This window comes from Lactuca sativa, chromosome 2 (assembly GCF_002870075.4).
Source record: "Lactuca sativa cultivar Salinas chromosome 2, Lsat_Salinas_v11, whole genome shotgun sequence".
Taxonomy (NCBI): Eukaryota; Viridiplantae; Streptophyta; class Magnoliopsida; order Asterales; family Asteraceae; genus Lactuca; species Lactuca sativa.
In genome coordinates, this window is record NC_056624.2 from 172,434,543 (window position 1) to 172,448,618 (window position 14,076).

Consider the following 14,076-nt stretch of genomic DNA (forward strand, 5'->3'; position numbering starts at 1 on the left):
ATAAAAATGGTCTGTCTTGATCCATTAATTATTGCCCATGCTTGGACCATCAACTTTAAGATAAACTTAAAAATGAGGGAAAAGATAGGTTATTGAAGGAGAAATTAAGATGGAATCAATTACAGAATGAATTGCTTTTCGTCACGTGTCTCAGCTGAATAGAACACAGTATTCAAGTCTTCATCAATTCACTACAAATTGCTCAAGTATATATTCTCTTGACTCTTGGTCATATGCAAAAACAGAAAAGAGTCCCCAAAAAGCTGATATAAAGTCATCTTTCTTTTTCAAAAAGGTATCTCCTTTTCTCTCCCGGTTTAGGTGACAGTCTCAACCCCTAGTCATCCCAGTTTTCAATGAAGGTTGATTTTCATGATTATTACATCAAATCATGAACCCTATTCCTGGTATTTATTGATATGAGGTTTTTGGGTCTAAAAAATAAAACTCGAAGAGCATTATATATATCTATATTGCATCTGTATATGATTTCTTGATTTACAGATATAACATGTACTTTCTAGTCTCCTTCCCATGATGTTTTGGTATTTGTGGAATGTCATATGATGAATTACTTTTCTCTAGAAATGTTTTCAAACTAAAGAGATTTTGTTAAACAATATTCTGTCAAATTTCTGGAAAGAATATAATTTATTCTTTTAGTCTTTATATGTTTTCTATGAGATCTGATGAAAAGAATTTCTACTTGCAGGCGAGATTGGAACTAACATCCAAAAATATAAAAGCGATGGAGTCGTCGGCTTGGCTACCGGAACTGGTATGTAAAACATATATATAGGCTGGACGTAGTTGTCGATTTATTTGGAATCATATATACTTTCTGGATTTCTTTTTCAACCATTATTTTATGTTCGTTGAATCCATATTTTAGGAAATGCAAGAGCAAGGGTTCATGAATCAATACCAGATGAACAAACCTTATCATCATATGATGGATCATGATTTCAGTGTTGATTCATTTTCCTCGGAAAGCTACACAGAAAACCCATCTTTTATCGATCAATCTTTTCAAACTTCGAAAGGCCTTGAAGAACCATCCAATATCAAGCAGCTAACTAGCTACAAAAAGAGCAATAGTATCAACATGAATTTTACTCCAACTGAAAAATCGAGGCCAAAGCTACTTTCTGATACTCCTAATACCTTCACAATTTCTTTTGGGGATAAAAAGCCTAAAGACGAGATCCTTTCTTTTAGCGATTCGCTGGGTTTCACAGCAGCTGATACCAAAAAAGTTCCGACCATGATAAGGAACCCTATTCAGGTTCAAGATCATGTGTTGGCCGAGAGGAAGAGAAGAGAGAAGTTGGCTCAGCGGTTTATTTCTTTGTCTTCCCTTCTTCCTGACCTTAAAAAGGTACAACATTATCCCAAGAATATATATATACCCTAAAATTCGTAACTAGTAATTGCGACTTTGAGATCTTTTTGATTTGTTTGTTGATTAATGAGCTGCGAATTCTCTGGTGGTAGATGGACAAGGCAACTGTGTTAGAAGACGCAGCGAATTACATACAAGAACTTCAAGGCCGTGTGAAGGAACTTGAGGGTTTATCAGAACTGAAAAGAAAGAACATGCAAGGGTCAGATATATCTGCTAAGAGATCGAGGCTTAGTTGTAGCGATGACGATGGTTCTTCTTCTAATGAAACAAACTTCGAAGAGAGTAGTAGTCCTTGTAATCCAGAGATTGAAGTGAGGGAGTCAGGATTCAGTCTACTAGTAGAAATCTACAGTCGGAAAAACTGTACAACATTGGTCAAAGTGCTAAGAGAGATACAGAAGCTTGGTCTATCTGTCATCAGTAGCAGCACCATGCCGTTTGGTGATACTACTCTTCTTATCACCATTGTTGCTCAGGTATACTTCTATGTTTCCGAAATCCATAATCATGAAATTGAAATGGAAATTAAATCCTATTCTCTTTCTTGCATTGACATTCAAATGTATAATGCACACATCATATGGATTCAATAAACCTTGATAGGTGGATCGTCTGATTCGTTTTTTTCTTTATTTATACGCAGAAGAATGATGACTTCATTATGTCATCAACGGATCTTGTGAAGAACCTCCAACTAGCTATTTGTACTTTTAACTAACAACACATCCTTGTCAATTTATCAAACGGCTCATATGTGTAAGAAAGGAAAAATAGTTGAGAACATTTTCATCCGGCCCCTTTGATGATTCAGCCTTTTCTAGTATGGTTGTTTGAATATGTGATTTATTTTAGGTGTATCGCTCTATATATAAGATGATGTCCGACCCACTTCTAATTTTTACATGATTGTAAAAAGGTTTGTCCTAGCGTGTCATGACTCTAAGGCTTATACTTAACCCACGCTTTGGAAAAAAAATTACGTCATAAGTCATATATATGTATATAAAATAAATAATTATAGAAAATACATATAAAATTTAGTAATTATATATACTAAATTATTACCAAAAGTCACCCTATGACTCACGATAAAAACTAGAGACTTACATTGCTGCCACGATCTGTCTTATATTATTTGGAACCTAGATTTTTTACCTCATTTTTTAGGATAAAATATAGTTAAATAATATTTTATCTTCCGTCCTACTCCATTTCTAGTGTATATTATTTTTTTGTAATTTATATTGACTGTTTAAACACACTTCTAGTAATTAACTTTTAATAAAGATATTCTATCTTCTTTCATTACAACAATATTATAAATTATCTTATCATAAAATTATAACAAAATAATTCTTTTTTATGTATAAAGAATTTGAATTAATTATCAATTTATTGAAACAAAAGTTATTAAATAAATAAAGCTATATTTATTTCAAATTTATAAGATATGTTTCAATTATAGGTTTTAATTTATAAAATTAATATGTTTTCGTATTTCAATTTTTAATAAGTATTTAAAATTTTAAATGCTACATAAAAATTAAACTTTTGCATTTATGATTGATTAATATAATTTAATAGATGCATGATATTTGAATATACTAAATATTATATTTATATTATAAATAACAGATAAATCAAATTAAGGTTGTTAAGTATATATACCACAAAAAACCAATCAATATGTTACAAACTAAACCAAAAAAGTTGGCTATCGATATATTTGGTAGCTAACATGTTTGGTTGGTAATACCATGAGTAATTATGGTACGGTAATGGAACAAGATTATAAATGTCATTGTATTATTGTATCAACCAATTTACACAAATATATATATATATATATATATATATATATATATATATATATATATATATATATATATATATATATATATATATATAATCTAAACCATATATTTCAATTATGAAATATGCTTAGTGTTTACAAATGTAAGAACATTTTATTATCCATTTAGTCATAGTGAATAATTATTACCAAATTAAATTAAAAACAGAGTAAATTACTGAAATCGTCTCTATGGTTTGGTCAAAATTGCAAATTGGTCCCTAACTTTTTTTTTGCACTCGGATCGTCCTTGTGGTTTGGTTTTATTGCGTTTTTCGTACCTTACATACATAAAGGTAAGGACCAAACGTGCAATTTTGACCAAACCATAAGGACGAAAAATGCAACAAAATCAAACCATAAGGACGATCCGAGTGCAAAAAAAAGTTAGGGACCAAACATGCAATTTTGGGCAAACCATAGGGATGATATCAGTAATTTACACTTTAAAAAATTGAAATACTTCAAAATTACTTAATAGAATTCTTTATTAACCTAAAATAATTGATTTACTAATTTTTCTTACTAGTTGGTAAAACTGTCTAATGTCATTAATGAACTTTAACTATTACAATTAAAAAGTAGAAAGAAGTTGTTAATATACCATTATCAATTTGTACAAACCAAACTTATTGGTAGTCAAACAAGTTAGTACCAAATATAATTGGTACGGTATTGATATAATTTTTTTGCACAAATTATAGTTGGTTTGGTATATGATTTGAGTAAAAATAAATCGGGTATCGAACCATGTTCATCTAAAAAAAAAAAAAAAAAAAAAAAAAAAAAAAAAAAAAAAAACTAGAAATGTATAATATAAAGAAAGAGAAATTAAAATTGACAAATGAAATTCAAATCCGTTTTTGTGGGAAAATGAATAGTGTTACTAGCAATATATAGTGATATTATTCATTTATAAAAAAAAACAAGGTAAAATGGGTTAGAAAATGGTATATTAGGGTGGGTTGGAGATGTTTTAAGATGATGTGACAGCCTAATTTTCACGGTTCGAAAAAGATTTTTATTTATGCTTATTTTAAAAAAAAAAAATTTTCTTTATAAGTACATAATTTGTCTCATAAAAAGTATTTCTGAAGAAATGTTTTCATTAATTATTAAAACTTAGGATGTAATAACTGATGCAAAACATAAACATAAACATAGTCATTGCATGCCTTACATTGACTTATTCTACTAACGGCCTGAACACCTTAAATCTCTAAGTGGATTGTACCTTCGTACCGCTACTTTTGATACAAAGAAACTGAGTGGGTCAGACTTGGGATCATGGTGAGCTCATAGGGTTTTCTATGCACAATACTAGGGTTTTCTATGCACAATACTGTAATTATATAATTTTCACAATAAGCAAATAACCAGATGTAACATCCCAAAAATAAGACCCAAAAATTTTATTTTTCAATTAATAAACAATATCCCAAAACATCATCATAAATTCCAAGTGGAACAAATGTATCAAAACATCATGAAATATCAGAGTTATTATGAAATGCGGAACAATATCGTGTGTGCACTGCAATCACCACGATCTCTTCCTTTTTGCACCAGAGGTACCTGAAACATAAACTGAAAACCATAAGCACAAAACTTAATGAGTTTCCTTGAAATACCATATACCACCTATATCAAACATATAATGTGCCTCGCCCAATGAGTGTAATGGGCCCCGCCCTAACTCGCATAACGGGCCCTACCCACTGAGTATAACGGGCCTCGCCCCAACTTGCATACCGAGCCCCGCCCATTGAGTATAAAGGGTCTCGCCCTAACTCTCACAACGGGCCCCGCCCAACATCCAAGTATACAAGTATAACAAATGACAACATACAGACTACCCATTCGGCCCCGCCCACTAAGCATACAACACATAGACATGCAAGAGTCACGCGACATCTAGCACTATAACATAATAAACCATGGCTCGGCATTGGTGCCTTCGGCCCACTAACCATGGTGATGAAGACTCATCTCATACTGCTGAATCTCATAGATAAATCTCTAGCTACTGTCCCGAAATCCCCGCGCTATTATCATAAAGTAACATCTAATTAATAATTGAATATCGACTCATACTAAGAGTCCAAACTAGGGTAAAAGACCATTTTACCCTTTCCCTAACTTGGTGTATGGCCAAAGTCCAAACCAGTTACTCAAAAAGGCCCAATTCCATAAATAGACACCTAAAGCCCAATTATGGCCTAATCTTCCAAATTGAGTCCAAACCTCTTAGTGTGCCTTCATCCAAAAGAGTCTAAACTAGAAATCGGATGGCCTTACAAAGCCCTAAACTCCTAAGGTCCACACATGGCCCAAAAACAAATCCCACCTATGGAGTACGTTGGGCGTACTCAACTCGTATGCTTAGCGTACACGCTCTGGGGCTAGTATGTGTAACGTATCAGGTTGTACGCCCATCGTACTCCCCAGTTGGCCACCCCCATGCCAAAAAGCACCTAATCCATTCATCCCTTACTCCATACTCTCAAATCTAGTCCCAAAAGATGATTTATCACGTAAAGTAGGCAACTTTACATGCATGCATGGCTTAATGAGGATCTAGAGCACAAAAGAGCTTAACCAAGGGTCTTAACACATGCATGAGTCCATATACACCATAAAGTTTGCATTTTTATGCTTAAGGGGCCCCTAAAATGTCCAGATCTACAAGGTTAAGCTTTTGAAAATGACCTTAGCTCACAACGACCAACCAAAAGGGACTAAAATGGCCATAAACAAGCCCAAAAGAAGATCTACACAATGATTTGACAAGGTATGGACTTTATTAGAGATGCACAAACCCAGGATCCGATCCGGTCAACAATCCGATCCGATCAAATCCAATCCGGGCAAATCCGATCCGAATCTGGTCAAAATCCAATCCGAATCTAGTCAACAATCCGATTCCGATTTGAAACCGGTTTGATCCGGATTTTTTGTAGGTTTTACCATATTTTTCAACGGTTTAAGAACTGGTTTTTATAGAATCTGGTTTGTGATCCGGGGGTAAATCCGATTTCGAGTCCGAAAAGTCAAACTGGTTTTAATCCAGTCACCGCTTTGGTCAAAACTGTTTTTCGGATCGGATCGGTTTTCTTTCGAGGATACGGTTTTTGTGTGCAGCTCTAGACTTTATACCTCCTAAGTCACGAAATGAAGAAGCTAAATCTGGATCTCTAAGCTCATCTCCAAAGAATGAGTATTTTCAACTTTTTTCTTCCACTTCAAGATGCACAAAACACACCAAATTTCTTTAGAAGAGCTCAAAAGCACCACACAAAGGCTAAGGGATGAAATTAGGATTTTAATGATGAGGAGGTTGGTCTGTAACGCCCGTAGATCCGGGCTAGTCAATTTAGAGATAATAGGGGTCGAAAACGACTTTTCGGAAAAAGATTATTTATAATAAATAGTCTTAACCAAGTTGTAGAATATGTCTCAAGGTTTTCGTACACATAAAGAGCGCTGAAATCCGAGTTATAACGAATACGTTATGGTCCGTCGAAGTTTTACGGCAAAACCGGCACAACAATGGGAAGCGTAAATAGTAAATTTACGATGGAGTGAGTTTTAACCTTAGAAATCTAAACGAAAGTTTTAGTATATGTTAAACCGAGAACATACAAAAAAAAAGAACGCCCAAATCTGACTTCGTATGAGGAAGTTATGAATTTTCTAAGATTTGGCTTAACAGTGCACGGCCCGAAACTCGAATTTCAGTTCGAGCGGCTTTTGGCTTATGCGACCTAAATGAGAGTTGAAGATCTCATTAATTGGAACTCAACGGTAAAAAGATAGACGAAAACGGATTCCGTATGAAGGAGTTACGAATTCTTCGCGGTCATTTAATAGTCTAAACGCCTTCTATTGTTAAATTTGAGATCGGTCAAGAATTAGCCAACGGAGTCTAAATGAAAGTTGTAGATCTTGATTTTACCTACGCATTGAAAAAAAGAACGTTAAAAATGGAGCTTGTATGCGAGAGTTATGATTTTTCTAAGTTTGAAGGCTGATACGCGATAGGGGGTGACGTGGCACCACCAGAATTGGACATGTGGCACCACCAGAAGGCTGCCACATGCCCCAACTCGGCGAGTAGGTCCTCCTACTCGGCGAGTCCATCAGGAATTCAGCCTATAAATAGAGGTGTCGGGTTCCCTCATTCTTCACACCTTCCAAAACTATTATTTCTCTCTCTAGACTCTCTCTCTCTAGCCCCCTAACCCCCCTAAAAGCCTAGGTAAACCCCCTAGAACCTGAAGGAAGCCCTGAGGCTCCCGGAGTCCTGAGAAAAGAGCCTTTTAGCTCGGGAATGCTGCTCCAGCGAAGCCCGGTTTTTGTGAAAAACCCGCTGTAAGTGAGCTATGCCTACCATATCTTTAGTATAGCTTATGTTTCAATATAGTAATGTTATTAGGACCTTATAAGGAGTATTTGGGCTATTATTATGGGCTATATAAGTATTGGTTAACTCTTATATAATAGTAATAATAGCTAGACTATTAAATTAGTCTCGTCAAACGTTAGACTAAACTCTAGTGGTAATGATATTAGGTTTCGTCAAGGGATAATTGTTTTAAGAGTAAAGAAGTGATGTCCGAGTGCCGAGTCACCACCTTCCCAGGTGAGTGCATAGTTACTTTCATCTTACACATAGATATGAAGTATTTAATATAAATTACGTGCTACGTGTGCATATTGTCTGAATACTTGTTGTCTATGTTGGGTGAGAGATTTTTATACATGTTTTAAATGTTTTAAACTGTATACATATTTTTATATCTACAAAATATGTTGGGAAAAACATGGGTAGACGAAGAAAGAGGAGTGAAAGCTAAAATAAAGGAATATTAGTGGTATGGACGTAGTGCCCTATAGGTGAACATGGGCAGCAATGGACCTAGTACCTTATAGATGAGCACTGGCAGCTGTGCCACAACCTATAGATGTTGTTGATCTACGATAAACATCCTAGCAGCTGCGCTCTAAGGATAATATCAGCAGCTGCGCCTAATAGAGAACATTATAACCTTGATAGTAGCGTCTAAAGGACAATATCGGCAGAAGCGCCTCATATAGAATGTCACAACTATCGCAGGTGCACCTAAGTGATAGAACTAGCAGATGTGCTTGACAGCTGTGTCATTGATAACGATGGACTTCGTACCTATTCCTTAGGAAAATCCTTAGGAATAAATGAACGAAAAATAGCTGATTCTTAGGGTAGATCCTTAAGATTAAAGAAGATAATGGCAATGGGTAATTGGGTTAACTGTTTGATGATTAAACATAATAATTATATTATTGTGGGTTGAAAATCCTATGTACTTACCAGGTTTCCCAACCTGACCTACTCAGTTTATTTGTATCACAGGTGTCGATACGAAGTTACTTTACACTAAGAGATTTAAAAGAGATGAAGATCACTAGTGTAAATAAATGTAAGTTATGTTTATGCTTATGTTTTTGTATTAACGATGACATCCCAAATGTTTTAAATGAATAAAAAAAAATACTTTTCTTCAGAAATGTTGTGATAATGTATTTATCATGTTTTACTGGGAACAAATTCCTCAACATTTTTATTAAAAGAGGTACTCTGATTTTTTATAAAGAATAAACAAAATCGGTCTTTTCTGGCCGTGAAAATGGGGATGTCACATGGTTTAAAATGTCCACGAGGTGGGTTAAAGAAGCTTAAATAGGGCACAAACCCTAAAAATTAGGGTTTGTCCCAAGCCAGCATACACCCCGCGTAACACCACGTACGCCCAGCGTACGTAGGCAATGCTTGTGTTCCTGATCTAGCTAGTACGCTAAGCGTACTCATAGAGTACGCCCAGTATACTAGTAGAGGACCAAAATTTTAATTATTCAATTAAGAAAGGATAAAAGGAACTTACAAGATCCATATGTTACAATTCTCCCCCACTTGAGTTAGACTTTGTCCTCAAAGTCTGCTCCTCCAAATAACTCTAGATAGTGATCCTTCATCTCATATTTCGGCTCTCGTGTCCTTTCAGAACCCTTGTAATATCCCGACTCCTAGGTACTTCATTTATTTAATTATTTATTTATTTAATGAGTGACTCGACGAGTTGGGTGTTTGACTCGTCGAGTGGAGTTCGATTGTGCACGTGGGTTTAAAGACTGACTCGACAAGTCAGAGAGCCGACTCGCCGAGTTGGAGCTATGAGATGAAACCCTAAATCTCCGGGGTTGGGACCTATTTAAAGAAACTTATGTCCTCATTTCCGCCTCACCAGCTACGCAACTCCCCTATATGAAACCCTAATCTGCCATTAGAGCTAAGAGAGAGTAATAGAGCTAATATTTGAGTGTTTTGGTGAATCATTGGAAGAAAAGAAGTGAGATTCAAGCAAGGAACGAGGAAAGGCTGTGAGATCCAATAATCATTCACTTGGAGCTTCTGTTGGAAGGTAAAAGTCATCACCTTGCTCATCATGTTGTTTAGATCTTGTTAATGAGGAACTTTTGGGGCTTTTTCCATATTTCCTTGATTTTTGGTATGACTTGTGCTTGCCAAGAATTGAGACATCATATCTGGACCTTTTAAGGTCCATAGTGTCCAAAGGTCCTAGCTTTATCTAACCATGAAAGAGTTATTGTGCTTAAACACCTTAGTTAGAGCTTGTATGGGCATTATGGAGCAAATATGTCATGCATGAACGTAAAGATCGAAGCTTTACGTGAGGGTTCTGAGGGACCAAAGGGACTCTACGAGTCGCATAGATGCACTCGGCGAGTCAAGTCAACATGGACTATTGACTTGAGTGTTGACTTTTGTTGACTTTAGGGTTTGGTCAATGAAGGGTTTGTGGGGACCATGGAGGGGTAAAATGGTATATTACCCATTCCAAGAGTTTGAGAGAGAGAATAACCTAGTTTACTTAGAGTCGTGGTTTAAATGTTAATTAGAGATAATTATCTTATGTGTTAGGCGGAGGCCAGTTCGAGATTCGTGTGCGAGATTATTTACTTGCGTGTTTATGAGGTGAGTCTTCTCACTATACTTACAATGAGTGGTATCTATATGCGACCGGAGGGTCTTATGTGCTTACTTGACTTATGTGATATTATGCATTTTGTCTGTGTGATATATATACTATATTTTGTGTATTACTAAGATAGGACCGGAGGGTCCAAACCGAGTTGTGGGACCAGAGGGTTCCACTGAGACAGGAGTAGAGGGTCCAAACCGGGCTGTAAAACCAGAGGGTCCTCACTGAGACACATGACCGGAGGGTCCACACTAAGAAGCATGAGACTGGAGGGTCCATGTTGAGTTATAGCCATGAGAGGCTTATTATTTGTGTGTGTGTATTTTAGGGAACTCACTAAGCTTCGTGCTTACTGTTTTATGTGATATGTGTTTCAGGCACTTTTCAGGATATCGGGAAGGCGTCGGCTCGATTGTACACACGAGATAAAGAGTTATGTTCTGAGGATCCTAGATTTTTAATCAAACAATTATTGAGTTGTGTTTTGATGATTTGACACTTGGGATTCGGTGAAATGTGTTTATAAGAATTAAGTGATTTTTAAAATGAAAATTTTGTTTGAAAATTTACGGTGTTACAAGTTGGTATCAGAGCTAAGGGTCTTATGTGCTTACTTGAGTTACGTGATATTATGCATTTTGTATGTGTTATATATATGCTATATTCTATGTTTTATTGAGATAGGACCAGAGGGTCCAAACTGAGTTGTGGGACCGGAGGGTTTCCACTAAGACAGGACCAAAGGGTCCAAACCGAGCTGTGAGACCGGAGGGTCCTCACTAAGACACATGACCGGAGGGTCCACACCAAGACGCATGAGACCAGAGGGTCCATGCCGAGTTATAGCCATGAGAGGCTTATTATTTGTGTATGTGGTATTTTGGGGAAGTCACTAAGCTTCGTGCTTACCGTTTTTTGTGATATGTTTTTTAGATACTTTTCAGGATATCGGGAAGGATCCGTCTCGATTATACACACGAGAGAAAAAGTTATGTTCTAAGGATCCTGTATTTTTAATCAAACAATTATTGAGTTGTGTTTTGATGATTTGACACTTGGGATTTGGTGAAATGTGTTTATGAAAATTAAGTGATTTTTAAAATGAAAATTTTGTTTCAAAAATTACGGTGTTACAAGTTGGTATTAGAGCTAAGGTTTTTATGTGCTTACTAGAGTTACGTGATATTATGCATTTTGTATGTGTGATATATATGTTATATTCTGTGTTTTACTGAGATAGGACCGTAGGGTCCAAATCGAGTTGTGGGACCGGAGGGTTTCCACTGAGAGAGGACCGGACGGTCCAAACTGAGTTCTGGGACCGGAGGTTTTCCACTAAGACAGGACCAGAGGGTCCAAACTGAGCTGTGAGATCGGAGGGTCCTCACTAAGAGACTTGACTGGAGGGTCCACACTGAGACGCGTGAGACCGGAGGGTCCATGCCGAGTTATAGCCATGATAGGCTTATGATCTTTGTATGTGGTATTTTAGAGAACTCAATAAGCTTCGTGCTTACTGTGTTATGTGACGTGTGTTTCAGGTACTTTTCAGGATATCGGGAAGGCGCCGATTGTACACATGCGAGAAAGAGTTATGTTCTGCGGATCCTGGATTTTTAATCAAACAATTATGGAGTTGTGTTTTGATGATTTGACACTTGAGATTTGGTGAAATATGTTTATGAGAATTAAGTGATTTTTAAAATGAAAATTTTGTTTGAAAATTTACGGTGTTACAACCCTTGTGATGTTGTCATTAAACTTTCACCAACTCAACAACCTTGTTCCTTAAGGTTTTCGTCTTCCCGTCAAGAATTGCCACCAGTCTCTCAATGTAGTTCAGACAGTCATCCACCTGAATATCTTTCAATGGAACCACTACAGAATCATCCACTAAATACTTCCGCAGCTGAGAGACATGGAACGTGTTGTGGATCTGACTGAGCTCATCTGGAAGATCCAAGAGATATGGAACCCAGCCCACCCGAGCCAAAACCCTAAAAGGACCAACATACCTGGGGACCAACTTACCCTTTTTCCTGAATTGGATGACACCTTTCCAAGGTGAGACCTTTAGGAGAACCATATCCCCCACTTGGAACTCTAAGTATGATCGACGTCTATCAGCATAACTTTTCTACGGACTTTGAGCTGTCTAGAGCTTACTCCAAACTTACTGGATCAACTCGGTAGTCTTAAGTACCACCTCGTTAGTCTTAAGTACCACCTCGGTACTCCCCATAACCCGTTGACCAACCTCACCCCAACATATCGGGGTCCTACATTTCCTCCCATAAAGCATCTCAAAAGGAGGTCAATCAATGCTAGCATGATAAAAGTTTTTATACAAAAATTCTGCTAATGGAACATAGGTATCCCAACTCCTACCAAAGTCCAAAACACACACCCACAACATATCCTATAGATTCTGAATGGTCCACTTGCTCTGACCGTTGGTCTGCGGATGGAAGGTCGTGCTGAAATGGAGACGAGTACCCAAATCATTATGCAACCTCTTTAAAAACCTAGAATCCTTGTTTGAAACCACAAAAATCAGAACCCCATGTCGTGCCACAACCTAGAGGTGGCAATCGTGTCGTGTCGTGTCGAAACACTAAACGGGTTGAAAGTGCTTGACCCTAACCCGACCCATTTAATTAACGTGTCGTTTCGTGTCAACCCGTTTATTTTCGTGTCGAGTTTGTGTCGGGTTTCGGGTTAGGGCTATACCTTGAAATATGTCATGTCATGTGAGGTTAAAAGATTGAGCATGTTGAAAGAGTAGTTAGGTAGGCGGAGAGGAAAAACTAATACTTTGGAGGCAGAATAGATGAAGTCATAGCAAGTTCAGATGACAAAATTAAAAGAGTGCGAGTTGGAGAGGTGCATGAAAAGGTCGCGAGGATGTGAGAGTGGTGAAAGAGACTGGGTAGTTTGGGAGAGAATGGAAAAACTGAAATTAAGTATTGATCTAGACGGCTAAGTCATTTCAACAATACAAAACGACTCAATTCGAAGGTTTTCTTTTACTTATGGTTTTGGTTTTGTATCTTTCTAGGTTATTTAAATAATTTAAAAAATTTGCATATAAATAAACGGGTCATTTTCGAGTCATATTCGAGTTGAAATTCTCAACCCTAACCTTACCCATTTAATTTTCGTGTCGTGTCGTGTCAACCCGTTTATTTAAATGGGTTGAAATATCTTACCCAAACCCATTTATTTCGTGTCGGGTTTCGTGTCGTGTCAATTTTTTCCACCTCTACCACAACCTGTGACAACCCTATTTTCCCCAAAAGCATTGTAAACACTCGAAAGCTAAAAACAACGAAATTAACCTCGAAAATAAAGTGTTCAAGTATCTAAGTTGGGATGCATCGAAAATTAGATATCATACCAAGGGTTCCAAAAACATAAAGAACGCTCAAAACCAGGTTATATTGAAGAAATTATAACCACTCGTATATTTACGACACGACGTTAAAACATTATTTGACGTAAAAAGTAGAATCTCAATAAAATGCATTTTTGCCTTAAGTATCTAAACAAAAGTCGTAGATCTCGTTGAAAGGTGAACGTGCATAAAAAGATCGCCCAAATTGGACCTCGTATGAAGAAGTTACGGATTTTCAAAGTTTCGTAACAGTAGTAGAGGGCTAAAAACTCGGATTGAAGATCGAGTGTTATTTAGCTATCGCCACCTAAACGGAAGTTGATGGTCTCCTCAGTAGTAATAAAACAATAGAAAGACAAACGAAAACCGACGACGAATAAACAAC

The 14,076-nt window shown here is 36.7% G+C and overlaps 1 protein-coding gene across 1 annotated transcript; it reads left to right on the forward strand.

The window, feature by feature from the left end:
* Positions 1-209: 209 nt before the first annotated feature.
* On the forward strand, positions 210-2,306 carry LOC111900313 (transcription factor bHLH18). The gene is made up of 5 exons (XM_023896196.3): positions 210-295; positions 713-778; positions 893-1,378; positions 1,495-1,881; positions 2,049-2,306. The coding sequence occupies exons 2-5, from the start codon at positions 749-751 to the stop codon at positions 2,121-2,123; spliced, it is 978 nt and encodes a 325-aa protein (XP_023751964.1). The 5' UTR covers positions 210-295; positions 713-748; the 3' UTR covers positions 2,124-2,306.
* Positions 2,307-14,076: the final 11,770 nt, after the last annotated feature.

Excerpts from the sequence above, each read along its gene's own strand:
- LOC111900313 (XM_023896196.3), top strand. The coding sequence starts at position 749 with ATGGAGTCGTCGGCTTGGCTACCGGAACTG. Across the intron at positions 1,379-1,494 it reads TTCTTCCTGACCTTAAAAAG|ATGGACAAGGCAACTGTGTT; the intron begins GTACAACATTAT and ends CTCTGGTGGTAG. Across the intron at positions 1,882-2,048 it reads TTATCACCATTGTTGCTCAG|AAGAATGATGACTTCATTAT; the intron begins GTATACTTCTAT and ends ATTTATACGCAG.